The sequence below is a fragment of the Cyclopterus lumpus genome, chromosome 19 (genome assembly GCF_009769545.1).
Source record: "Cyclopterus lumpus isolate fCycLum1 chromosome 19, fCycLum1.pri, whole genome shotgun sequence".
In the NCBI taxonomy this organism is placed as follows: domain Eukaryota; kingdom Metazoa; phylum Chordata; class Actinopteri; order Perciformes; family Cyclopteridae; genus Cyclopterus; species Cyclopterus lumpus.
Window position 1 is genome coordinate 4633415 of NC_046984.1, and position 25779 is coordinate 4659193.

A 25779-nucleotide genomic window follows, 5' to 3' on the forward strand; every position below is an offset into this window, starting at 1 on the left:
AAATCAATGCAGCAGAGTCCACAATATCCTGACTTGTAGCCTCTACATGGGTCAAGACGCAAAAAAAACAACATCTTACAATGACCTCGATTGAACGATCCGTCAACAGCAGCAACGACGACTGACTCACACTGACTGGTAAATACCCACATCTTTTAAACTCCACACCCTAAACAATTATTTATTTATTTTTATCTGTGGTCTTCATACCCAAGCCGAGATTCCACTGATGACATCCTCTGGGCTATTTTCTTAGACCTGGAGAAACTCCTTCAGAACCACAGAAAACATTGAGGTACATTTACACATTCACATGTACGTGTCAAATCAGACTAAATGGCACCTGCTAGCAAACAAAAGGAACTCATGTAACCAGTTTTTCATTTGCAGTGCCAAAGAAGCAGCAAATACAGTGGCTGCACACCACTCTAGATATTTAGTCTGAGCAGTCTACTTCCACAGTAAACCCAATATCAGTCTTGCTCAGTCCAAGCCTTCCTCTTCACGGGGACTCCATCACGGATATGCCGTCTTACCCCTTCTTCGCTCCTGGGCCTGGTGTTAGTGAATGCTAAATAGTCTCCTCCGTTGTCACATGGAGCAACTCCACCGTGAGTGTGGAGGATCCGATGAGCCGCGTCAGCCGAATGAGAGCTCCCAGAATGCCAAGCTCTCCTGCGGGGGAATCCGCCGCATCCAGGGGAATCTGCGGGATATGAGCCAGAGATTCCCGATGCAAGCTCGGATGCTTCAGGAGCATAGTTGTTGGTCGAGGCGTGAGGCCGGAATGGCACTGATTCAGACTCAGAGTAGGTGCTACGTGTGTGGGGATACCTGCAGACCGATGCGGCAGAGGAGTGAGGCGTGGAGGGGGTGAAGGAGAAGGAGGATGGAAGGGAGACTCGCGGCTTGGGGTAAATAACGCCTCTCTTCCTGTGTCTCACTTCTCCTGCTTCCCTTCCTTCCCCTTCCAGTTCCTTTGGCCTTTCCGGTTCTCCGAACATTTCTCGACTGTTGCCCTTGTTACTGATCCACTTCTTCCGCCTCCTCTCCTGAGCCTCTTCTAGTTTCATTTCCAGGATGTGGACGTCCTCAGTTATCTGATTGACCTGGTCAAAACGAGACAGCAGTGTCCTGACGCAGGGCAGCAGGCGGTCCAGGTAGGGCTGGACGTCGAACCCAGCATCGGACACCGATGAGTCCTCAGACCTCGTGGAGAGAGACGAGGACAGGGGACGGGGGGATGAAAGTGAGGAAGACAGGGAAGGGGAGCGGGAAGAGGGGAGGGTGGAAGACATGGTAGAGAGACGGGATTCCTGTGAGGACCTGGAGGGAGGGACGTCCATACCTTTGAACTTCACCCTGTGCCTGAACTTGAAAGGAAAAAAAACACGCGTGGAATCAGCAACATGACCCGGCTTTGGAAGTTTTGCACCACAACAAATGCAATGCATACCTCTTTGGCTTTAGTGAGTCCCATCCACAGTTTGAGTCTCTTAATGAAGAACTCCACCATCTCATAGTCCTGGGGTTCAATAGTTGGACAGTACAGCTCGGCCTGCACTGCCCTGAAAGACACAGCAAAAGTTAACAATTTACTTTGTCCAATTGGTCTATGGCCAAATATCTGCAAAACTAATAATCCGTATCATCCTCAGCTGTTGGGAGTGATGCAGTACTAATTGTACTTCGGACAGTAGCTGTCTTGCACAAAACTTTTTACTCTTACTCGAGTACAATTGCAATGTACTTCCACTCCTTTACATTGGGCTACACACTTGTCCGTACCATTTTGTCATTTATCTGGCTGGTTGTAATCTGCAACCTCACCACTAGATGCCACTAAATCCTACACACTGGTCCCTTAAGTGAGAGGAAACATCTGCATGTTAGCATTGTCATTGTGAGCATGTTAGCCTGCAGCGCTGTGGCTGATCTAGAGCCTAGATCTAGTTGTACATGCATTTTAAATAGTTTTTAATATGTGTTCATCAAATGTCTAAAGTACAAATATGAGACAAGGCTGGACTCTTGGGAGTTTGGGGTTACATCTATCTACTGACATTGCAGTGCTGGGATTTTTAGACTTCATATCCACAAAACAATCCACTGGTAATATTATGCACATACATTGTGTACCTGTATGTACGGATGAGAACAGCTCCACAGAGTCTGGCTAAGAGCCAAACACTGCCCGCCATCACTAGCAGCCCATAGACGGGGCCCAGGACTGGGTGGACCCTGCAAAGTCTACGGAGAACCATTCGGCCACGGAGGATGGACAGCACTGAGACCCCGGTCTGACGCACTGACAGGAAACCCTCCACAGAACAGGAGAAGAGCTGAAACCAAGACAGAGACATAGCAAATACATTTTGTCTTGATTTCTACTCGATTCCGCTGAATGCTTCCCTGTCGTACCGTGTTCCCGAGGTGAATGCACAGCAGCAGCAGCAACAGCAGCAGGGCAGCCAGGGCCCACAGCTCCCTCCAGGCCCTCTGCAGCACCCTGCCGAACACCACCCACCTCCGCACAAACCTCAAGGTTCCCAGCAGCTGGAGCACACGGCGATGCAAATGAGACGACATTTAATAGAGTGTGGAAACCAGTGGCCCAGCATCGAGGCGTATAGTGATGAAGGAGAGCTCTCGTTTACCTTGAGAACGAGTAGAGTGAGCAGGACAGCGGCACACTGAGAACAGCGCTGTGCCAGGCGGGCAGCACTGTGGAAGTTGATGAAGCTGTCCGGTTGGGATCGAAGCTAAATGGCAAAGTACAGGTCAAGTACAGGTCACGTACAGGTCAAGTACAGGTCAAGTACAGGTCATTGTAATGTCATCAAAGCCACACATAGAAAAGGACCAAAGTAGTCTTTTTCTTATATGGTTCGGGCTGTATGTACATGTAGGAGCTTAAGTAGCATTTGCCCCCAAATCTGCTAAAACGTATCATTATTATTTTTATTATTAGTATTTGCTCAGGCTTACCTCTCTCTTTAAATAATATTATTGTATAATTATTTATTTTTTTATTGTTGGAAAAATAACTATTTCAACAGGACTGTGACTGTACAAATCACAGGACTTTTATGGTCTGAAGGTCTTGCTGGGAGGGGGGCACCAGGAAGTCCAAATACTGATCAGTATTCTTCATCAATCACTGATAAGAAGTTGATCACAGGTACTTCTAAGAGAGGATAGCTCATCTCTTTATCTGGAGCCCCTTCGCAAAGACAATGGAGGCTAAACTGCTAAATGCTAAATGACAGAGGCTCAGAGATGGATCTTTGAGCAGCAACTTGGAAATATGACTTGTGCGTGATTTCAACTCTGCTCCTTCTTGCATGAATAAATGACCTGAATGATGATTTTACACTTGGTGTTGAGTAGAATTGTTTCTAACAGTTATGCTTTGTTTTGTCCATTTAGATTTGTCTATATTATCTGTTTCTGTCTATTTCCTATGTATTGTACGTCAGGACCCCTGTTTTGCGTACTGCTCTTTGCACCAATAAAAAAACAACTGCAAGGCACAGGGTAGGACAAATAAAGAATACATCATTATAATTTCACCGACACTGGCTTTTCAGACATAGGTTATCAGCAACTGGTCCAATTTGGACTCATCGGGGTTAACACGCAACAAGGGCCTGCTCAGGGGACACTCAGGTATGGAGGTCATCGTAATGGATACTAAATATTTAGTTTGGGTTTCTTACCTTGGAAACACAGCAGGTGGCCTGGGACAGGGAGCAGAACTGCAGGATAGCCGTTGCCAGGGACAACAAGGCCAGGAGAAGCTGGAACCAGTGTTTGCATTGAGGCAGAGCCCGGACACGCTCAGTGGCCACGGACCACAGCTCTCCGAACAAGAGGAGGAGAGCAGAGAGGAGAAGGAGAACCTAGTGGATTTCAACACTGGAATTATTTCTGAACCACTTCCCAATGTGCATCACGCTTCGTGTCTATTCTTGGTGTAGTTGAAGGGATTGCAGGGTTTGCTACCGTGAGTGCCACCTGCAGGTCCAGTCCAGACAGGGACGAAGGGATGAGGAGTGGATGGATGGAGAGAGAGGGGTTGACTCGCTGTGTCTGAGCCCACTCTAGTTGCACGGACACGCACACAAATAAACCAGACTCTCTGTGGTAGTGTGTGAAGTCCATAGAAAGGGCTTTAAACCTGGGAGGGAACAAAAGAAATATGGAAACATATAGATCTCAATATATGTGTAGGTCGTCTATATTTCATCATTACAACTGAGGGTTAAGAGGATCATCAGATGATTCAGTATCTCAAATAATAATGAAGATTATGTATGTTATTTGTCCCCAGAAGAAAAGAAAAAAAACAATCGTTTTTGCTTTTTTGGCAAATTTGAATGGGGAGGCACGCCTAGTTATTTTTCAAAAGACTAATTGAATCGTGCTTTGCTCTCGGAGGATTCAACATCTGAAGAACGGACGGTATTAATGAATACGCACTCGGCGTGTCTCGGAGATGAAGTCACTAATCCACTTACTGTCTCTTGCCCCAATCGGCCATGTGCAAGTCAGCCAGGAGCTGGCGCGTTGCCACACTGCCGTTTCCCAGAAAGACACTTTCCACGGGACGGAGGGGACGTGTGCACTGCAGCCGCGGCCGTCCGACAAGGCGCAGCGTAGGGTTCTGGTGCAGGTGCGTCACCAAGGAGTGGTTGATCCACCGCTCTGCGTCCGACCAGCTGGATGAAGAGGGAACAAAAACCAGTTCATTTGGGTTTCATTTTCTCTCTCAACAGACATTCTCTTTCATCTCAATAATGAGACTGTGTCTACTTTTAATTAGTCATTAGTCAAATTAGGAATTAAGGAATTAAGGCCGTACCAAGACATGCAGAGTCAAGTAAGGACATCCTTTGCTTTCTTCTTTTTACGTGTTAATATCTTAATATGTGTTTCTGAGGACACCAAATTATAAACAAAGTTGACTACGTGATTAGTGTGATTTATGGAAGCCCCAAGAAAAAAAGTGGTGCACTTCAGCTTCTTGTGGACGAAAATCTTTTTTTTCTACCGACCAAAACCTTTTTCACATATGAAAATGTGTCTTTAAGGAACTTAAAAACATAATTCTCGCAACACAATATAGATCAGAACTAGAAAAATGGCTTATCAGAATTTCTTTGTTCTCACTAGAATAGATAATAGTGATTGAAGACATGATTTTGGGGGATTTTGAAAAAGCGCCAAAATATAAAAGCTACACTGAGAGAACAGTTCAGTCCCAGGATGTACACAACTGCCTCTGTCCCTGATGTTTGACAGGGAACGCCATGTGAGCACCCCCAGATGAAGACCATCTCAGCCCAAAGAAGGAAAAGAAACGGCATCATTATAATGTCTAGCGGAAATGGCGGTGTGCCATATCACAGTCTTCTCCCCCAGATGCAGTGTGGCCCTTACTCGGTGAGGGATGTGACGTTCAGGGACCCTGAGGGTGCCGTGAGAAGCCGGCGTCTGACAGCGGAGTGCAGCAGCCTGGCCTGCCTCTGCTCCACGCCGTCCTGGTAGTTCACCATCAGCACCAGCAACAGGAAGAACAGCTGGCACACGCAGTGCTGTACAGAAACCATGCAGATGGTAATTAACAAAAAGATGCTCCTGGAGACAAAACTGCCACGGTCCTTATTCTCACCGCCATGAGGGATCGCAGAGCTCGGACTTTGCGGGCCTCCTCTTTGGCCTGCAGCAGCCCGTAGCCACATGGTGGCCGGACCTTGCCCCCTTGCTCCCCGAACGCCCTCGCCACGGTGCTCTGCTGAGCCAGCTGCTCCTCCACCTCTGCATCCACGGGCCTCCACAGTGCTGTGTGGATTAGCGCCTGCACGCACACCTGAGCAAGGAAGACAGAGACGCTGCGTCACAGGAATTCACCCCACCGAGGGTCGAAAAAAGTGGATGCGATGAGCTCACCTTGAGAGGTTCCAGCAGCAGCGCAGAGGCCAGGAAGGCCGAGAGAGCGGACACAAGCCACATGAGGACGACTGCTCTGGACAGGAAGCTCCCGTAGAGGCCGACCACAGCCAGGCACGCTCCCAGCAGCGCGGCCACCAGGGGGTAAATCACACGCAGGGCCCAGGGAGGGAGCAGCCAGCTGGGCCGACCCCGAGCAACTCCTGGGATGGGGGCAGATACAACTCAAACACTGCTCACGCGCCAGATCATCAGATGAGAATAGAAATATACCAATTGGCTATTTACTGGGTGTTTTTCTTTTGTATCACATAGTCTAGCATAGGGATTCCCAACTGGGGGGGAGGGGGGGGGGGATTGTGGGTCTGGTACCTATGCGCGTGGTGAAGGAGGAGCGCGCGGAGTCAGGGGACGGGCTCGGCAGGAAGGTGCTGGCCACGGAGTCTACCGATAGGACGGAGGGACACCTGTAGAGTGCGGCGCCATACGGGGTCGGACAGGACTGCGGATCTGGCTTGTGGATCTCCTCACTCTGCTCTGACCAGCTGCTGCAGGAGGTGCTCCGGCTAAGAGGGAGAACATCGCAGCAATATGGGACACTCTGGGCGACGCAGAACTTGCATGAAAAAGGGCAGTTGCATGGTGCACAGGAGGGATCCGTACGTGGTTGAGAGCGATGAGGTGGTTCTCGGGGAATCCCAGCCGCTGTCTGAGTTGCTGTTTGTTGTATCTGCTGCTGCTATAGACATCAGTAGATCCTCCTCTGGTGTCAAGTACAAAGAAAAATAGAATCAGACTAGTCACACTGTATACATGCATATACATTTCCATGGATCCACCCTGCTCTTAGACTGTTAGTAACGCAATGTGGGGTTTTGTCTTTTGCTGTCAATTCCTGATACGTTCCCACAACCTGCCCGCTCTCCTTCTGCTTGAGGTGATGAGTTTGCTTGTATGAAACCATACAATACTCACTTTGACTATGACAACATGGAAGCCGCTGGCCGGGGACACAAAACCTCTTACATGTCGCTAATAGATCAATAACTTATGTTTATTACCAGACAGAGTCAGATTGTTGTTGTGAGCTTGCTGTAAGCTGTTTTTTATGGCGTGGGCCTTTTTGTCCAGTGATGGAGACGATTGGTGAGAACTGGAAATGTCTTTTGGAGGGGAGGAGGGCGAGGCCAGCCGGAGCTGCATCAGGGCCTTTTTTCTCCTCAGCTGGCGTGCGGGGCCCAGAGCAGGTGAAGCCTTGCAGAGGTTGGGGGCAGGGGTCATCTTGGTGAGGCTTGGGCTCGCTGGTAGATTGAGGAGGCTGTCGCAGGACGGCCATGTGCCCACCACGCCCTCCTCTTGACACGCTCCATCTGTGTGGGGCGCCAAGCCAGATGTAGCCCAAAAGTCCAGAATACTGGAGTCGAACGCCTTGCTCTCCATTAACTACAGGAACAAGAAGAACACTTCATGAACCAGGGGAGGAACTGCAATTATGTGTGTTTGTGTGTGTGTGTGTGTGTGTGTGTGTGTGTGTGTGCGCTCACAGATGAAGGACTGTCCCTCGCTGGACCAGAGGAGTCTGACAGAGACAGGAAGGAAGTTCCCCAGAGCGCCGATTGGCCGAGGTAAACGTCCATTTCCACAGAGTGACAAACAGGAGAAGGAGGAACTGACAGGTCCACGGTTACCTGGGTTACGAACACACACACACACACACACACACACACACACACACACACACACACACACACACATAAATTGCTGCCTCAACATTTCTGAGTATACATGAACTTGAAAACACTCATTTTCCACACTGAGATTAGACTGTTAGACAAACAAAGCTTGGACGTCCAACACATCCCTGTAATGACCTCTAATCAGCAGCACACGGGTAAGAGCAACACTCCAGTCAAAAATAACACGCCAACATGTCATATCAAACGGCTCATATGAGGCAACACACTCGTCACTTCGGCGTCACGTTTTAACGTACTGGTCCTCGTCTGATTTACAAAACATGGCGAGATGCCCCTTGGTCAGGTTTGGGTTCAAATAAGTTTGTTACATAACTTAATTTACGTTCACAAGTATGTTAACCTATGTACCTGATATAAGTTAAGAGCCTTATATAAGTTATAAGTTAAGTACGTTACTCACATGGCATATGTCAAGTATGTGATATAAGTTAAGTACATATAGTATGAATCAAGTTAAGTATGTAAGTTAAGTATGTGATATGAGTTAAGTACATACAGTATGAATCAAGTTAAGTATGTAAATTAGGTATGTGATATAAGTTAAGTACATACAATATGAATCAAGTTAAGTATGTAAATTAGGTATGTGATATAAGTTAAGTACATACAATATGAATCAAGTTAAGTATGTAAGTTAGGTATGTGATATAAGTTAAGTACATACAATATGAATCAAGTTAAGTATGTAAGTTAGGTATGTGATATAAGTTAAGTACATACAATATGAATCAAGTTAAGTATGTAAGTTAGGTATGTGATATAAGTTAAGTACATACAATATGAATCAAGTTAAGTATGTAAGTTAGGTATGTGATATAAGTTAAGTACATACAATATGAATCAAGTTAAGTATGTAAGTTAGGTATGTGATATAAGTTAAGTACATACAATATGAATCAAGTTAAGTATGTAAGTTAAGTATGTGATATAAGTTAAGTACATACAGTATGACACAAGCTAAGTATGTAAGTTAAGTATGTGATATAAGTTAAGTGCATACATTATGACACAAGCTAAGTATGTAAGTTAAGTATGTTACGTTTGTTACATATGTGTGTTGAGTACATACGTTAAAATAAGTTAAGTTTACTTTCACACAGGACACAAACAGTGTGTTTGTTTGTTTCATATCCACCCTGAGCTTCTCCCCAAGTTGACTTTGTCTTCCTTTATATTACATCACGTCACGTCCCCCGCCTTAATAACTAAGGACAGAGGAGCTTTAGTTTTGCATAAACGTGGAGCATCATAGTTTGATGCTGACCAAGCTGCCATATTTGACGAGTTGAGAGTGAGAACGAGGTGTATGAGGACGGAGCTTTCTTCAGCAGTAAATTGCATCATGAAAATAGAGTAGTTGTTTTAAGTTACCTGACTGTGAGCTTTCCTAAACAGGAAACAGAGGAAACACTGGAGAGGAAACACCAGTACAGCAACAGTCATCCCCACGGCAACCGCCTCCACGCTAACCAGCAGCTGGGCTGACACCGGTCCTCTTGTGGCAAAGGGACACAGAAGAGGTCATGAAAACATGACATAATGTCCCTTTGAATGAGACAGAAATACTATCATTACATTCTATATAATACTTGTCAATGCAATATTATATTATCTAAAGAACCAATTACTATTCTGTTATTATTTTAGTGATCAAAATGACCGTATTTTTATGGAAATGTTATTGATTAATTTACTTTCTTTTCTTTTTTTCTGACATTTGTTATTCCATTAATACCCTTTTTTTGAAACCCAGGCCTATAAACCATCCTACCTGTGCCCCTCTGAGCCAACAGCCCCGTACCACAGAGCTCCCAGTGCCAGGTAGAGATACAGCATAAGAGCACTGCATGTGACCCTCTGACCCCTGGTGAAACGGCTGTGGGCCGGGCGTTCCCACAGCGACAGCCACAGGTGGCGCTCGAACATCCCAAACGTCAGCTGGGAGGCGAAGACCCGTCGAAACTGAGAAAGCTCCTCTGGGCCTGTCCGTAAAAAAAGACACCACGGCCGCTAGACTTAATTAGCAACAAAATCATAGATGTACACGATATTACTTCATTAAAAATAAGTGTAGACGCTTACATGAGGCCAGAACTTCTTTCTCCACAGAGCCGTTCTTCTGATTCTCCACAGAGAGCCAGTCCTCCAGCAGGAAGAAGAACATGTGGTCTGTCTGAGGGTCCCAAACCACCACGTGCTGAACGTACCAGGACGGGTGCAGACCTGCGTTTACATGGATGGTATTCAAATACATTCACATGTCGTCACCTCCACTACTTACAGTCATGGCCGGGTTATGAAACAATGGGCCCCGTGGCACAGGGGGGTCCCTGACGGTGTGTCTGTGCCCCATGACATGCTGAAAAGTGTGCTTACTTAAGTCGCACACCTGCACGCGGCCACACAAATTCATGTAAATACACACACACGCCATTTTTATTTTACTGGAATCTGGTGCAGAGATATTGAACAAATCTAAATTCCAACCAATCATTTGGTTGAGTCCTATAGGTTTCAAAACTTAAATGTCTGTGTAGAGGGTGAATTTGTTTTAATTGTTTACAATGTAATGTCTAAGTCCCAGAGGACATTGTCTCAACATAGGGTCATAAATCAACACCAATAGCTTAAAAAGAAGGTTAATTTTGTTGTAGTACCTGTGTTATCATGCCAGATACGAATTTTCCAAATTTCTCCCAGGTTGTCATCTGTCTCCAGGTGAAATTGGTCCAGGCTGCCACGCTGAAAAGCTCCATCCCTCTGCAGATGACGAGAGCCGCTCTTGGTCACACCGTACAGGCTGATGCCAACATGTGCTGTGGTGCCTGATGGGTGCATTAATCATGTCCATCATATGCAATTAGAGATTTCATGAATTCTAACAGAAAGAATGCTTTCACTACTTTTTGTGTCGACGTTGCATTCGCAGTGACTTGTCCTTGGCTGACCTGCTCTTCGCCTCCAGCCGGTCTTTACCAGCACTCTGTAGTGGTACAGCCCCGGCCGGCCACACAGAGGGACCTGGCTGAGCCTCAAGCTGTCCAAGTGGTCCAGTTTATGGGCGATGAGCCCCACCAGCAGGTGAATCAGAACCAGGACAGCGCACACAATGCCCACCACCATGTTACGCATGGGACCGCCTGGCTGCACAGATAAGACATGGATGGATGGATGGAGGGAGGGAGGGAGGGAGGGAGGGAAGAGCGAGCCTGTTGATGACTGTTCTCGTTCTAATCCTGACTCTTTATTTGGGGGAATGGATTATATATACTTATTTTTTCACAAAACAATACACACGACATACCGGTGGCAGCAGAACAACAGCCCCGGGATGAACAAACATGCTGGCGCCGAATATGGTGAGGTGGCGGGTGAGGCAGTGCGCCGCGTGGAGCGTGCTGCCCTCCAGTGGCCGGAGACCGTCACTGCTCCAACGCCTCTCCTCCACGCTGTAGTACCGGCACAGCGAGCTGAAGACACACGCCGACACGTGGACGGGACCGCCGCCGCCGAGAGACGAGGTCAGGGTGACAGAGAGGGGCTTGTCTGTTCTCTCCAAACTGGAGTGGAAGAAACACGTGAAGCAGTTTCTTTATTCACGTCCACGCGAGCAAGGAGTTACAGAAAAGAGACCACGACTCACAGCGGGGACAGGAAGATGGTTTCCTCCGCGGAGGAGGCTGGAGCGGAGAGAGCGAGGGCCCGCACTCTCACCAGGGCATCCCGGGATGCGTTCGTCCCCGGCGCCGTGGAGCTCACTTCTATCGTGACTTGTCCCAGACTCACTGGAGTAGCTCCTAGACATGATAATGCAGTTTGAACGCAGCCTTTTATAATCCATGATTTAATGGAAAAAAATCACATATCCATATCCAAAGGGACTTACAAATAAGCGCATTCAACCATGAGTACAAACTCAGAACAAATACCCCCCCCCCCCTCTCTCTCTCTCTCTCTCTCTCTCTCTCTCTCTCTCTCTCTCTCTCTCTCTCTCTCTCTCTATATATATATATATATATATATATATATATATATATATATATATATATATATATATCACAGACATACAGTGACGTAGGCGCTGCATGATCGACCTTAAAGCTACCGTCGGTAACTTTAATTGAAATAACTTTTCTGTCATATTTAATCTGTGACAAAAAAAAAGTTATATTATGTATATTATAACAACAGAACGCCAGCTTGTTTATTAAACAGACGTTAAAAGCCACATTGAGTGTAACTGTGAAAATGTGATTGCTTTGACTTTTTGCTGTGATCGGCGAATTTATGTTTCTATAAATTAAAACTGACAGTAGTTCGAATCGCTATTTTTTTAAAAATAAGAACAGTGTATCAAATGAGGACATGAAACGGGTCCCCTGTATAGTGATGAACACACTGAGCACTCTCAGTCGGCTCCTCTCACATTTACAATGCTTTAAAAAGCAAATACTTGGACTTGTACCCGTTAGAAGTGGGTTCATAGGTGCAGTCAGAAAGAAATAGTAAAAAGCCATTAAAGTCAATTGATCCTCAGCATTATAACAAAGTGCAAATGTTTTGAAATAGTCAACTGTACCTGGGTCCAGACTGAAATGGAAGGAGACGTATAAACCTGCGTTTTCGTCCAGTCCATTCACAGCTCTGACTGTGAGGTTCAACCTGCCTTCGTTGGGGAGAGTCACGGTAAGACACGTCCCATTGCCAGCTTCACCTACCCTCCCATCTCCACCCCCATTGTCCTGTCCCACAGGGTATTTGTTGGGCAGGGTGACCCGTATGGCCTGTTTGGGATCCAGATCCTGGATGGGTATGGGCTGGCCCCGAGGCGTGGTCAGCTCCATGGCAACCAGAGCCGTGGAAATCGGAGGGTCGGCCACGGTCAGCAATGCGTTGGCCCCCAACTCCGCATCCATACCAAACAGTACCTGCACCACCTCGGACTTCTGACTCTTCAGGCGAGCGGTGAGGGAGGCGGGGATGTGGAACTGACATGGCCGAGAACTCTTCGAGGGCGCAGTCTGGATTCGGTTGGACTTCTGCGTGCAGAGGAGGTCGGAGGGGTCTCCATGGAAACCCACCGTGTTGATATAAGGAGTGGAAAGCGAAAGGGGCGTCTCGCCGTGAACACGTGAGTGCATCAGAGAGCGCATCAGGGCCCCAGCGTGAGCCAGCGCCGACAGGGTGATCGTGGGAGCCGAGTTCAGGGTGCCGGAGTGAGCTGGGTGAGAACTGGAAGCACTGGCAGACTGAGACACGGCCGCCAGCGTGCTACCTGGAGACAAGGAGAGCACGGAAATATTCAGCAACGTTCACCACCAGCAGACGGTTTCATGCAGAAGACGGTGGTTGACCAGCACCTATGATGTTCAGGATGTCCCTCCCTGTTTCCAGAGCGGACAAAACACCAGGACTCATCTGTTCCTCCATGACATGGATCATCTTCCCCACCGCTTCCAGAACCTTCTGCTGGCACTTTTCACATACCAATTCACTGGGAACAGCCTTGGGGGGGGCAAATGAAAATATTTTCTTTGAAGGTAATTGATCAAAACATCTGCATCCCTTAAACAACAGAGGACAAAAAAAACATTTTCCACTTTCAGTGAGTTAAATATTTAGTCAGGCATTCATTTTCTGAATTTGAACCATTTATACACAATTGCCACAAAAATTATTTTCTGTATGCTAAATACAGGGGCGGTGGAATAAAAATGGTAATGGGATTCAATGGAGACATTTACAGTGCCGGTACTTTAGCTACACAGTTTATCATAGACTTATTAAAGGAGGTGAAACCTGAAATGGAAAAACAAAACTCACACCTTTAGTCTCTAAAGCCTTCAACATTACTGAGCTTCACTTGTTCAATATTTGGGGCTGAGAATGGTGAGGAAACAAACAAGGCTATTTCTTACAGTAGACTGTGACAACGCTGAGCTGATCTGATTGACATTCAGCATTGAGGACACGGGGAGAGAGGCCAGGGCTTGGGTCACATTTTCACGGATCTCCCTTCTGTCCATAAGCTCCGTGGCGGTCCGTCCGGACTCCATCTGTGGAGAGGTCGGTGAAACTCATCAGTACCGATTCCGAACACATGCAAACCTTGAGAGATTCACACATCCACCATATGCTCTTAATCTTCTTAATCTTAATCTTCTTATTCATAATCAGTCTAAAGTGTCATTTCATGCACTGGTAAATGAGGTATGATGTGACCTGATTGAGCTGGCTGGTGAGGGCAATGGAATAAGGGATGATCTCTTGAGGGTTGCCATGTTGGACCAAAGCCCACAGCTCTATCTGGCTCTTGTTTCTCAGCCACTGACTGGCAACTTTGTCCCTTGGAGGAGTTTCAACTGTCAACTTTCTGGAGAGAAGAGCAATCAGGAAGAGTGAGAGTTCACTAAAATGTGAGGCATAATGTGTATTAACCTAATTCCAACCTTTGACTGAACAATAAAGTATGGTGGCAAGTGATGCTATTTTGCTACAGCTGCATCAAATCCTGGTAGCTCACCTGTTCAGAGCAATGACCTTTGCCCCCAGGTGGTCCTCTACCAGCAGTGTAACTGTGATGACTGACGTGTTTTTTTCTCGCTCAGGACTTCCCATTGGAACCAGGCTGCCAAATGTTGCACGGGTACCCCTGGGGAGAGAAATTAAGACATAAATGATGAACAGCTTAAGTTTGACAGGAAGTACATCATAATCTTACTTCTTAATGCAGTTTCTAATACTCAGGTAAGGATCACACTTTCCAGTTCAATATTAGCTGTAGGTTGAGGCCTGTGTTCACCTGTACAATGTGAGCAGGGGGCACACCGTGCCAGTGGACTGGCATAGTGATGCCTGGAAGGTATAGATCAGCTGAGAGGCCCTGCTTTCTTCATCTTGCCACCCTGCCCGATAAGAGAAGATTTGAGTGGAACACAGTCCGATTGTTGAAGAAGGATTTCCTTATTTGATTGGTCAAATCAACAAGCTGCCTGTTCTCCATTGAAAGTCACACATATTGTATATATATGTTGGATTTAGTCACACCTCTAGGAGGACCACAGTGTTACCTGAGCAGCTGTAGGTGACTACTGTCTCCAGCAGACGTATATCTGACTCTGGACTGAGATCACACAGGCCTCCGTGTGGTGGATTGTTAGGTAGTATCGTCAGGCTGGCGCTGCCCCACAGCCCTCTGCCAGGCTGGAATGCATTGAGAGTGAAGGTATAACTCTGCCTTGCCGGCAGGACACCTGAACGCACCACCAAGTTAGGAGAATGCCTCCCTGTAGAAGTGGATGCCTCGTTAAGGTCAAGGGTCACGCCAGTCTGGTCTTCAGCACTCCATTTGTACTGAGAGAAGACACACACATGAATCATAATAATACTGTTTGGATTGAATATAGATTAAACTGTCCAATCACAAATTAATTATTTAAGGCGATAAGCATTCAAATTAATAAGATAATGAACAATAACACAACAGAGACTTCAGAGATTTATTTGTCATATATTTTTAAGAAATATTTACCTTATACTAAGATTTTAACAAAAACATTAGAAACTTTGGATTGAGCGTTTTAATACTTTCACAGTATTTCTTTAGCACCTAGACCTCCTTTCAAATAAAGACAAATAATGGTAATCTCTCTTTATACAATATGGGACCTTTTCCTTAAACACACAACTTTACCTGAAAGTATTAATCAGAATCATTACCTGAGCCTGGTCATCACACTGTCCACATTGTCCAGAGAGGATGATGGGGCTGTTGTAACTAATGTGGTGAGGGGAGGACAGGACAGAGCAGGACACACACTCTACAATCACAGGAAGCACCGGAGCTTTACACACAGTCACCTTAAAATAAAATAAAAACAGAAGTATGTTTGGTAAGCAACTTGTTGAACACAATGTGTGGTAAATTCTTCCATATTTGCCCAAATCTTAAAAACTATTCATTTGCAAGAGATATTTTAAATAACGTAAATCCCAACTGAACGGCAGGTACAAGAAAAAAAAAGTAAAAACATTGAAAGTCAACATTAAAGTATACTTTTGTGAACGAATGGAGTGGGATTATTAGTAAAACTCACTGTCTGGTTGACAGAGGCAGGCCTCCTCTCTGCCTTGTGTACAGTGAGGGTGAACATATAGTTGGTTCCTGGGTGCAGCTGGGTGCTCGGTACAGTCATTCTACTGCTGTTAGTACCAATGGGCTGCTTTAAAAAATGAGAATCCGTGGAGTTCTGAAAAAACAAACACCCAGGTGTTAGTATCACCTACAAACAGTAGATGTCAATTGGAAAGATGGCAGTGTATCATAACATGTCCCTTATCTCATCTATACTTCCTTATCCAACTCAAAATAACAGCAATTAATACCACTTTATTACATTAGGTTGCTTTAAAATCAAGAGGCCTTTACCACTGGCATGAAGGTCCAGTTGTACTGCAGTGTATCCTCCACTCCTGGCTCAACATCGGGGTCTTGGGACTCAGATCCGTCTAGGATGAGGTCACTGAGACTGGGCCACAGTCTGTGTGATCCTCCCTTGATAACAGCTGTTAGCGATGAGCAGACCACTGTAACGCTGGTTCTTCGTCTGACAAGTAGAGGAGTTCCCTGGAGTGAAACGGTGAATATGAGGCAATACTCTCCCATACCGAGAGTATGCTTCGGGAGTAAGAGAAAAGGGGACGTTGCATCTACCTGACTTCTAAGAGCAACTTTGTTGCCATAGAATTCTAAACTAGTGCAATTGGACTCTTTGAGTATCTCCCATAAGTATGTGGCTTTGTAAGCAGAGCAGTTATTGTCCACGCTTGCTTCAAAGACGCTCTGTCTGGACCTGAAAATAGTAGACTGGCTCTGGACAAGAGAAGCTTGAGGGCTGGAACACTGGGGCTGCTCCACCTCCATGTGTAGTTGGGTGGACACATTGCTGACACTGTTGAGAACTTTGACTGTAACACTGTATTTCCCAGGAATATAATAAGTATGATTGACTGTGCTCAAGTCTGTCACAAATGCTTCAGCAGAATCTCCAAAGTACCAGAGGTATCTGGGATTGCTCCCTCTATTCACTTTTGCAGAAAATTCGACAGCGTGTCCAACAAATATTCTTTCTGATTGACAGACAAGCTTGACCTTCTTAACAGGCCACTGAACTGTGGCAGTATCATTTACCGTCTTGGAGCAGATTCCATTGGTGGCAAGCACGCTAAAAGACAATGAACCACTCTCTGGGGGAGTAAAGATCACTTCTTGTCCCGTGAGCCAGGTGGGCTCAGACCCCACCAAATAAAATATCCAGGTGTAGTTGACTGGAAAACCACTTTGAACTTCTGCCTTGAATATGATTCCTTTCAGAGCCTCTAGAGGATCAGAACAACAGTTCATAAGTTGCAAACCTTGAATATGCTTAGTGACCAAAATGCTGGAAGATACCTCTGCACCACTGATGTGGTTCCAACCTTTCACTGTAACTAGATGTGTCCCTGCTGGAAGGGTTGATGTGGTGAACCGCCCTTCAAGAATATCCTGAGTATGAATCCAGTCTTTGTTTCTAAATGTTATAGCAAAGCTCACATTGCTCCCTTTGGAGATTGTCGGAATGAAAGTTACTTCTTCCTCGGTGCAGAAAGAAGACTCGGAAACGTTCAGCCTTAGTCCTTTGATTGCATCCTCAACTGCGACACTGTGTGAAACCACCTGCCAATTTATCCCATTGGAGACATTCAAAGACACCTGATAGATGCCTGCACATGGGAAAGTGTGGCTAAAGGTCTGATTAGAAGCATTAAAAAGCATAGCACCTCTACCTTTCCAGTTCCATTGCAGATCACTACCCTTCCTAATACGCCCATGGAGTTGAACGGCAGCACTGGTGGTGAAATAAAAGGGATGCGTCTTTCCTTCAATTTCAAAGTCCACCTCTTGGACCTCCTCTTGCACATTAAACTCTTTGGTGACATTGCTGTGACTGAGGACATTCTGAACTGAAACTTTAAAGAGACAACGACCAACACTTGCAAAAGTGTGGAGAAGAAATGGCGCTTTGGTTTGCAGGGGTGACAGATCAGACTTCACAAACCAAAGGTACTGTAGGTCTGAGCCAGTAACCACGGATACAGAGATGTTCACTAATTTCCCTAATGCCACAATGTTTGATTGTGTCGTAATGTGTGCACCTGTTACAAGCTGGACTGCCCCTAAAGAAACAATGCTGGTGGCCTCACCCAACTTGTTACAAGCTCTTAGCTGAACTGAAATCCCACCAGGAGTGTCAGCTAACATATGAAAAAGCTCTCCATCACCAGAGATGTGTCGGCTTAATCCACTCTGTGTAGCAAGCCAGTGATAAGTGACATTGGATCCCTGGGTGATTGAAGCAGTAAACAACAGGTTCTCTTGGGTTGGTACGTATTTCATGTTTGTTAGGCTCTGACATTCAATCTGAAGACCCTCTATTCTTTCAAAGACTTCAATCAAAATAGCTGCTTCCTTTCTACTCACCAAGTTCTGTGCTGTAACCCTTACTTGATAAACCCCTGGTTTCAGGAAAGCAAATCTAAACTGATAAGTCCCCTGTTTGGTGGAGGTTATACCGTCAACAGTCCAGTAGTAGTTGGTGCTACTGATAGCACTGCTAATTGCTGAGATAATAGTTTCTTCCCCAACTACAGCATAAGGCTGGTTGGTGTGAAGGGAAATGTCTGAAATAATAAGTAAAACATTGACTTTAAGGGTCACAGAATCACGGCTAACAGCATTAAATGCTGTGGCATTCACCGTGAACTGACCCGCTGAAGTAAAGACGTGTGACACATTTGGCCTCCGTTCCACCGGAGATCCATCTCCAAAGTCCCACAGCACTGACACATTGCTGCCAGTGCAACTGGCAACCCAAAATGACACTAATGTATTCACTGTCAGCGTGCCACTTTCACTATCATGCGCCACAGACAGCTTTTTTACGGGGTTTTGAACGATGATACAAACTCTGGCTGTTTTGTTGCTGACTTTGTTACTCGCCGTTACTGATACCTCTTCAACACCTTCATCTCTAAAAGTAAAACACTTTTGAGCGTTTTCTGTCACAGCAATGAGACTAGATGGGCTGAGAAACCATTTCAATATGCAAGCATTCAGCTGTAGAGGGGAAATTAACACCCTAAGGCATGTCTCTTCTCCTACTGCTACTACTTCCTGTGATGCCAGCACTGTCATGTTGCTTATTGGCGCTTCAACACAGATACTTGTATTAAATGATACAAATGTAGCAGAACTAAACACAGTCAGGCTGATATAAGAAATCCCTTGGCTTTGAAACGTGTGCATGGCCGTGGACTGTCCACTCACTACACTCAACGGTGATCCATCTCCAAACAGCCAATGGAAAGTCAGAATGGATATGTTCCCATTCACCCGAGCGGTAAACTGTATGTCTCTTCTACTCATGACGTATTCTTGAGGAAAAACTCCACTAACAGCCAATCTATAGACTTCTACATCGATAGACTGATGAGCTTGGCTGAGAGTATTGGAGACAGTTACATCTACTGTATAGTTCCCTGGCAATTCATAGACATGGGAGATGGAACCATCTGTCCAGTTTCCCTGCAGGGACCCATCACCAAAGTCAAAATTCCACATGAGACTTGTACCAGTGGCTACTGCCACTCTGAAATCTGTTGCAGAGCTTAGTTCACTGGGTCCATTGCAGCTGACCATTAATCCAGAGATTTTCTCCATAACTTCCACCATGAGCCAGGCGGTCAGGACTGCAAGAGTGTTGTTGGCACGCACTGTGACGTTATAAACTCCTGCAGATGCAAACGCGTGGCTGACCCTACAGTACGTGCCTTGGACAGTTTCAGAGCCGTCGGCAAAGTCCCATGTGTAGACAATGGCTAAGGTGGAGGGCTCTGCGAAAGCTTCCAGAAGGAGAGTCTGTTTGACTAGGGCCACGGAAAGGGAAGTGGAAATGAGGAGGTGATTTAAATGCGGGCGGACGCTTATCTTCAGTGACGCATCGGTGTTGTCATATTGGTTGGAGACTTGGACGTGAAGTGGGTAGTTGTCTGGATAAAACAAAGACAGATGAGGAAAACGTTTTTAACTTGATGGATTGAATAGAAAGTAAAGTACCGTTTCTACCTGTTGCATCCTTATCACCAAATGTCACCAAAATACGAAATGTTTAAGTTCTAGCTTAAGTGGGCTTTCAAAAAATTATAAAACTTTAGCTTTGGTTAGGTCTGCATAGACCGTATAAAATATGGACATAGTCTCTGTGAAGAGCTGTTGTGACGCTCAAAGTCGATGGCTCGGACCATTTTGGAAGTGACGACACAGCCTAACCCGAGGATAATCCAAAAATAGGCAAAGATGTGGATACCAGGCATGTGGTGACTATTTGAGAAATTGCTGTTATTGGCACTTTCACATTGGCTTAATTAACTAACTCTGCAACAACTCTTTCGGGGGAAATATCTGGCTGCTAACTTCACTATGTTAAGAGTTAGATGCTGACTTATTATGTCTATTGTTTGGTGCTGGGCAGGTAGTGTACAGTAGGTTTTCCTTCTCACATTCCACATCTGATGTATATTAAAAGAAAAGATAAGTGCAGCTTTAATAGTTTATGTGTGTGTGTGTGTGTGTGTGTGTGTGTGTGTGTGTGTGTGTGTTTACCTGGGATGGGATAGGTATAGTTCACAGAGTCCTGAACATATACTTGCTTCTCTCCTCTCGCTGTAAGCCCTTCCATGATCTGACACGGAGCAGAATGGTTGTGGATCACCTTGCTACTGCCATCCCCAAAATCCCATCTACATGACATACACCACATGGAAATTTAGAAGTACATTTCTAGTGGTGTTATTCGTTATAAAGTCGAGGGATGCATGCCATCCCTAGAATTCCCCCTGCAGTGCCTTACCTGAAGGTGACTGGCAGGGAGATGTCCACTTTGACCCTGAGGGTGTAGAGGTGTGCAGCATCCACAGCCACGACCTCCTTGGCGAACAGGAACTCTGGCTCAGCCAGCGGGGTCAATTCATCGGCAGTCAGGAGGATTTGTTGGCTCTGGGAGCTCACTTGGTTGGAAGCTGTCACCTGGCAGAAAGAAAATAGGTTATTTTTTGGCGTTAAAGTCTCAGAATGTAATTAAATGTAAATAATACAAAAATCCTGAATTCAATTTTATACTTAAATGAAAAATTATCAAAAACTTAGGAAAGTTAAAATCACAGAAACAACTAAATGACCTTACCCTGAGCTTATACTCAGCAGGTTTCTTGAAAACCATACTGTAGGATTCTCCTTCATAGGCAAACTTCTCCAGGTTGTCAATCACCCATGTGAATCTTACTGAGGAACCACTCTCCACTTTGGCTATAAATAACTACAATGTGAAACAAAAATTAAAAGATACATCAAATACAAATGTCAGTGAATAAATAATCAAACTAAAGTGCCTTTTCGTTTTACATGTCAACATATTTCTGTGAAAAATGAGTGAATGGCTCAAGAGGCTGTAAGCGCGATCAGTGCTTTGCATTGAAAACATGCTGAAATTAGCCAAAACGTGTTGGTCTGTCAATAAAGTCGTTCTTTATACTACTACGTGTTGCAGGTGTTTTGATGTCCTCAATGTTCATCGCGTTGACTATCTTTGGGTCGCACCTTAGCATGCTAACATTTGCTAATATTAACTAAGCCAAAAGTACAGCTTTGTAGGTATTTGGTCATAAACCAAAGTAAAGAATATACAACATGTTTGACCTGATGATTGCATACATGACATTTGACAAAAGTTAATACAAATTATTCTGTGGTGAACATACACATATGTACCAAATTTCACAGATGTGCATCCAATAGTTATCAAGACGTTTCACTCATGGAGCCATTTGAGAAAAGTCAGAAGATCACCAACATATCACAAGCATACGTCTTCAGGGAACCATGAATGTTTGGACTACATGTTTTGCCAATGCATTGAGAGAACGTGGATATATTTCACATGATGAGTGATACATTTGACCTCCTGGTGTCAATAGGGGAAAGGTCTTCACATGTTGACTCGATGCTGAACTATTTTCTCAAATAAGCAGAATGTGTTTGTTGTTAATTAATTCTTGCATCCTCACCTGTGGAGTGTCTACGAGCATCCTCCAGCATCCGTGTGGCTCAACACTGAGCCCCGTCACTGCCTCGTAGCCACAGACACTCACACTCACACTCTGAGGGCTTACTGCATCCATCACGTTGATGTTCAGCGTTTGAAGACCGACCAAGGGCAAAACCAGGGTCGCAGAGGAGAACCAGGCATCCCGGGACTGTCTCTCACAGCCAGCCCGAGAGTGAGCCACCTCTTCGGGGCAAGATGGAAGGAAGGGCACCCCGGTCCGAAGAACTGGAGCTGACCATGAGCTGCTGGCCTTGCCTCCAGACAGGACCTTGATAACAATGAGTGTTGGGACGTTGATCTGGACATGAATCCGGTTCTTTTCATCCGGCACGGGGTGAACGATGCGAAGCCCAAACGGAGATCTCGCACTCGCAGTAGGACCAGTTGTCAGGGCCCACATATCTGGGGCGGCGGTTGTCTCTCTCTGGTTGAAGCCGAAGCTGTCGTCGTGCTCGGTAGCTCTATTGAGATTGTCCACGTACAGCATCCTCAGATCACACACCGCCCCGTCCACCCACTGGCCTCCTTGGGGCGGGGAAGTGAGGCCCCCCTCCCACCAGCCTCCCCACTCCGTCCTCCTCAGCGACACGTAACTCTGGCGCCACGGGGAGCTTAAAGAGGCGTCGCCGTTCAGGCAATGCAGGAATGCACCAGAGTCGCGAGTGTGCTGTATAGCCACAATGTCATCAGGGTACACAACGATCGCTCGATCTGGAAGAAGCAGCTGTTAGCCAAAAACAAACAAACAGGAAAACGTGTCAGCAATCTATCTTTTTTTTCTGCCCCATATTTTGTATTCAAACATCATCCGTTTTGGCTGCAGGTCAACTCACGCTTAAACTGTTGAGTTCCGAGCTAGGGTTTATTCTCAGAGGCAGGTCTGCCACCAGGTGGTAAAAGGGGGGTATTGCAAGGTATCTGGGCGGTAAAGCAAAGCCGCGGGCCCCGGCTGCAGAGTCGTAGGGGCTGCAGGGACTGGTGGTGGGCACACAGCCCTCCAGCAGGTGGCACCAATACTGGCCCATGCTGCAGCCCCCTGTGGTGTTACACAGCGGTACCGCCGAGCAGCAGCTAAATGGATTGAGGAGAGAGCTGCAACCTGAGGGAGAAAAAGAGGAGATTATCAGCGGCGGTATCAGGAGCTCCCAGGAAGCCCCCCATAGGGACCGCTGCGCTGTACCTGGAGGCACCAGGTGGTGGTTGGGGTTGCAGTAGGGTCGGAGGATCTGGACTCGGGCAAGAGAGGACACTGGGCTGGGCTGGACCACCAGCTCCACTGATACCAACTGACCGGCGTGACTGAACCACATCCCTGGGAACAGCTGCATCTGTGGGTGTCAGACGGAGAACCTCTTTTTATTATTCATCCATCTTTTAGCAGTTCCCAAACTTTTTTGTGTTCAATATACCCACACAGCCCTGCCAGATAAGCTAGAGCAGGGGTCCTTAACCTTTTTGACCTCGGGGCCCAACTTTTCAAGTACAAAGTGGCACGGGGCCCATTCCAATAGTAACACCGTATTGGTTCAACTAATTGATCTCCCTCTTGGTTTGAATTGTATTCAATAACTAAATCAAATCCACTTAATGTTGAAGAAGCAAAAACATTATGCAATGTGCCTCGTCACCTCCATTAATAAAGCCCTACTTAGTGAAGTCGGGATTGTACTACATTTAGACTTTTGGGGGTTTATCACCACTTTCGTCTTCATGTTTTCATTTTAAATATTTCTCCAGAACTTTCGCTCCAGGCCAGCGGCCGGCCGAGTGTCTTCTTCTGCCTATTGGAGCTTCTAAAACAACTGACTGGCGCATTACCGCCGCCAAGTGGTGGGAAGCTATATTGTAACTGAGCGTCTCCTGGATAACAGTAATATCTCTGGTGTCTTTAATTGATAACCTATGCGGTGCCGCGGCCCTCGGGTAGAAAACTGAAAGTTGTTTGCGGCCCTCTAGGTGGCGCTCTGGCCCTATGGCCCTATGATTAAGAATCACTGAGCTAGAGTACCCCTTCAACAACACCACTACCAACATATTTGGACTGTTAATGTATTGGGTAATGCTTTACTTAACTCATTATGGTCTGTTTCATATTTCTTGCTGCTAGCTTGCTAATTATTTTCCATGCACTTTCAATCACAAAGCGTCTGCTGTTGTTTATATGTTACAGCTGAAAATCACAATATCTATTACAATATATTTATTATTAGTTAGCGACTTAGACCAATGAATCCCAATCTTTTTTGTTTTTTACCCTTTATAAGCAAACAATGCCAACTAACCCCTCATCGGAAGTGTATCACTTATGCGATTTTAATACTTTAGGCAGATTTCCCAACAGAAGAAAAGCAATTTTGATTCCAACATAAGTCTGTGCTGCTGATGTTTTTCTTCTTTACTTTCCTGTTAAGCATCTGGCAACCCTTCAGGGTCATCTTGTGCGCCCTAAGGTCGGGAGCCAGTGTTTCACCAGCGTTCACTGACCTCCACTGTGAGCTGCCCGATGTCCGGGACATTGGCAAAGGGCTGTATCTGGGTCCGAGTGTAGACGCCGGTCATGAGCGCCAATCCAGTCAGGTAGCGGTCCACAGAAGGCAAAGACTCTGCATGGAGAGGAATTAACCAAAATATCCTCAAGACACGTTTGTAATAATATCAACCTCACATGAGGATAAAATAAAAAGATGTCATATGTGTCTCTGGTGTTCTCCAGCGATTTACACAAGTCTTACCAGTTACTTCTTTTTCACAGAGGAAGCGGTGGCGTCCAACACACTGAGCGTCTCTCCACCGTCCCCGTGACCCCAAGGCCATCTGAGCACAAGCCCCCCGACCTTCGCGGCCTCCGGCCCACCATGCAGGACTAACTGGCTCCGCGGCCTGGTCAGACCTCTTCAGCCATATCCACACGGTGGTTTTCCTGAGCCAACAGCGAGGACAGGGTGCATCAGTAGATATAGAAGCAAGCGTAGACGCAGCGAAAAAAGGAGACGCTCGTGTGCAGCACTCACGCTGGAAATGAGGAATGAACGAAGTTCTGCAGCTCGGGACTGCCGGCAGACGCCAGATCTCCGCCCCGAGTCTCCCTGCATGCATCCTGTGCCTCAGGCCACGAAGACGTCCTCTCAGAGAGCCAATAGCATCGCGGGCTGGCCAGGTGGATCCGAGCACCTTTTGGACAAGGGGCGTCCTCCGGAAGGCAACAAACACACGGAACTGTGCCAGAAGAGAGTCAATTACCAATCAGCGTGAACTATATACAAGTATATAAATATATAAAAGGTCAAGCTCTACACTTTCAGGATGTCTTCATAATAATTGAATTAAATGTACTAAAATCACATGATGAGGAGATCAAGAGCTCATTAGCGAGAGTCACAGATGTTTGCGCAACAGGTGTTTCACATGTTGCTTTTTTTTCCTCTTTCGTCGCACGTTTCACTTGTAATACTCAATTTTGAAATTATGTTTATTATTGCCCGTTGACTATTGTGACTTGTGTGGCTCTAATTGGGAAACGCATTAATGAATTGAGCCGCACATATCAGTAAATACGATACGATGACACACACCCTGCTTTTCTGTGAAAACACTGGAGAACCAAAGACCACAGCAGTTAAGAAGAAGGGTTTTAGATTTAAAGGAGCATCCAAGTGCAGAAGTGTTATCAGAAAAATGAGGGAGGAGCGGAGAGGGGTTGCCGTGGTTCACTCTTGAGGGAAAAACAGATGTACCCAAACAAACCGTCACATTTGCATTCATTCGTCTGAATCAGATACAAAAAGAAGCTTCTCACCTGCAGCTGCGGCCATGAGAACCACACAGATGACCCAGGGCGCCTGCCTTTGTGGCATGAGTGTAGCCGTCAT

The 25779-nt window shown here is 46.1% G+C and overlaps 1 protein-coding gene across 1 annotated transcript; it reads right to left on the minus strand.

Annotated features, from left to right (window-relative positions):
* Positions 1-639: 639 nt before the first annotated feature.
* Positions 640-25779, minus strand: pkd1b (polycystic kidney disease 1b). The gene is made up of 42 exons (XM_034559286.1): positions 25707-25779; positions 24922-25126; positions 24643-24830; positions 24395-24513; positions 23091-23238; positions 22744-23009; positions 21870-22634; positions 20990-21121; positions 20657-20802; positions 20410-20546; positions 16138-19796; positions 15429-15569; positions 14780-15062; positions 14512-14614; positions 14233-14361; positions 13932-14082; positions 13628-13765; positions 13070-13214; positions 12289-12984; positions 11353-11506; positions 11014-11179; positions 10658-10853; positions 10367-10534; positions 9792-9932; positions 9481-9691; positions 9081-9204; positions 7497-7640; positions 7014-7395; positions 6616-6715; positions 6325-6518; positions 5953-6155; positions 5675-5872; positions 5443-5597; positions 4521-4721; positions 4006-4180; positions 3720-3902; positions 2658-2762; positions 2422-2556; positions 2140-2342; positions 1457-1568; positions 835-1373; positions 640-706 (listed from the first exon to the last, which is right to left on the minus strand). Exons 1-42 carry the CDS (start codon positions 25777-25779, stop codon positions 640-642), a joined length of 11880 nt encoding a protein of 3959 aa, XP_034415177.1.

Excerpts from the sequence above, each read along its gene's own strand:
- pkd1b (XM_034559286.1), bottom strand. The coding sequence starts at position 25,779 with ATGACGGCTACACTCATGCCACAAAGGCAGGCGCCCTGGGTCATCTGT. Across the intron at positions 20,547-20,656 it reads TCCCTGCCAGTCACCTTCAG|ATGGGATTTTGGGGATGGCA; the intron begins GTAAGGCACTGC and ends TATGTCATGTAG. Across the intron at positions 9,692-9,791 it reads GAAAGAAGTTCTGGCCTCAT|GCCCAGAGGAGCTTTCTCAG; the intron begins GTAAGCGTCTAC and ends TTTTACGGACAG.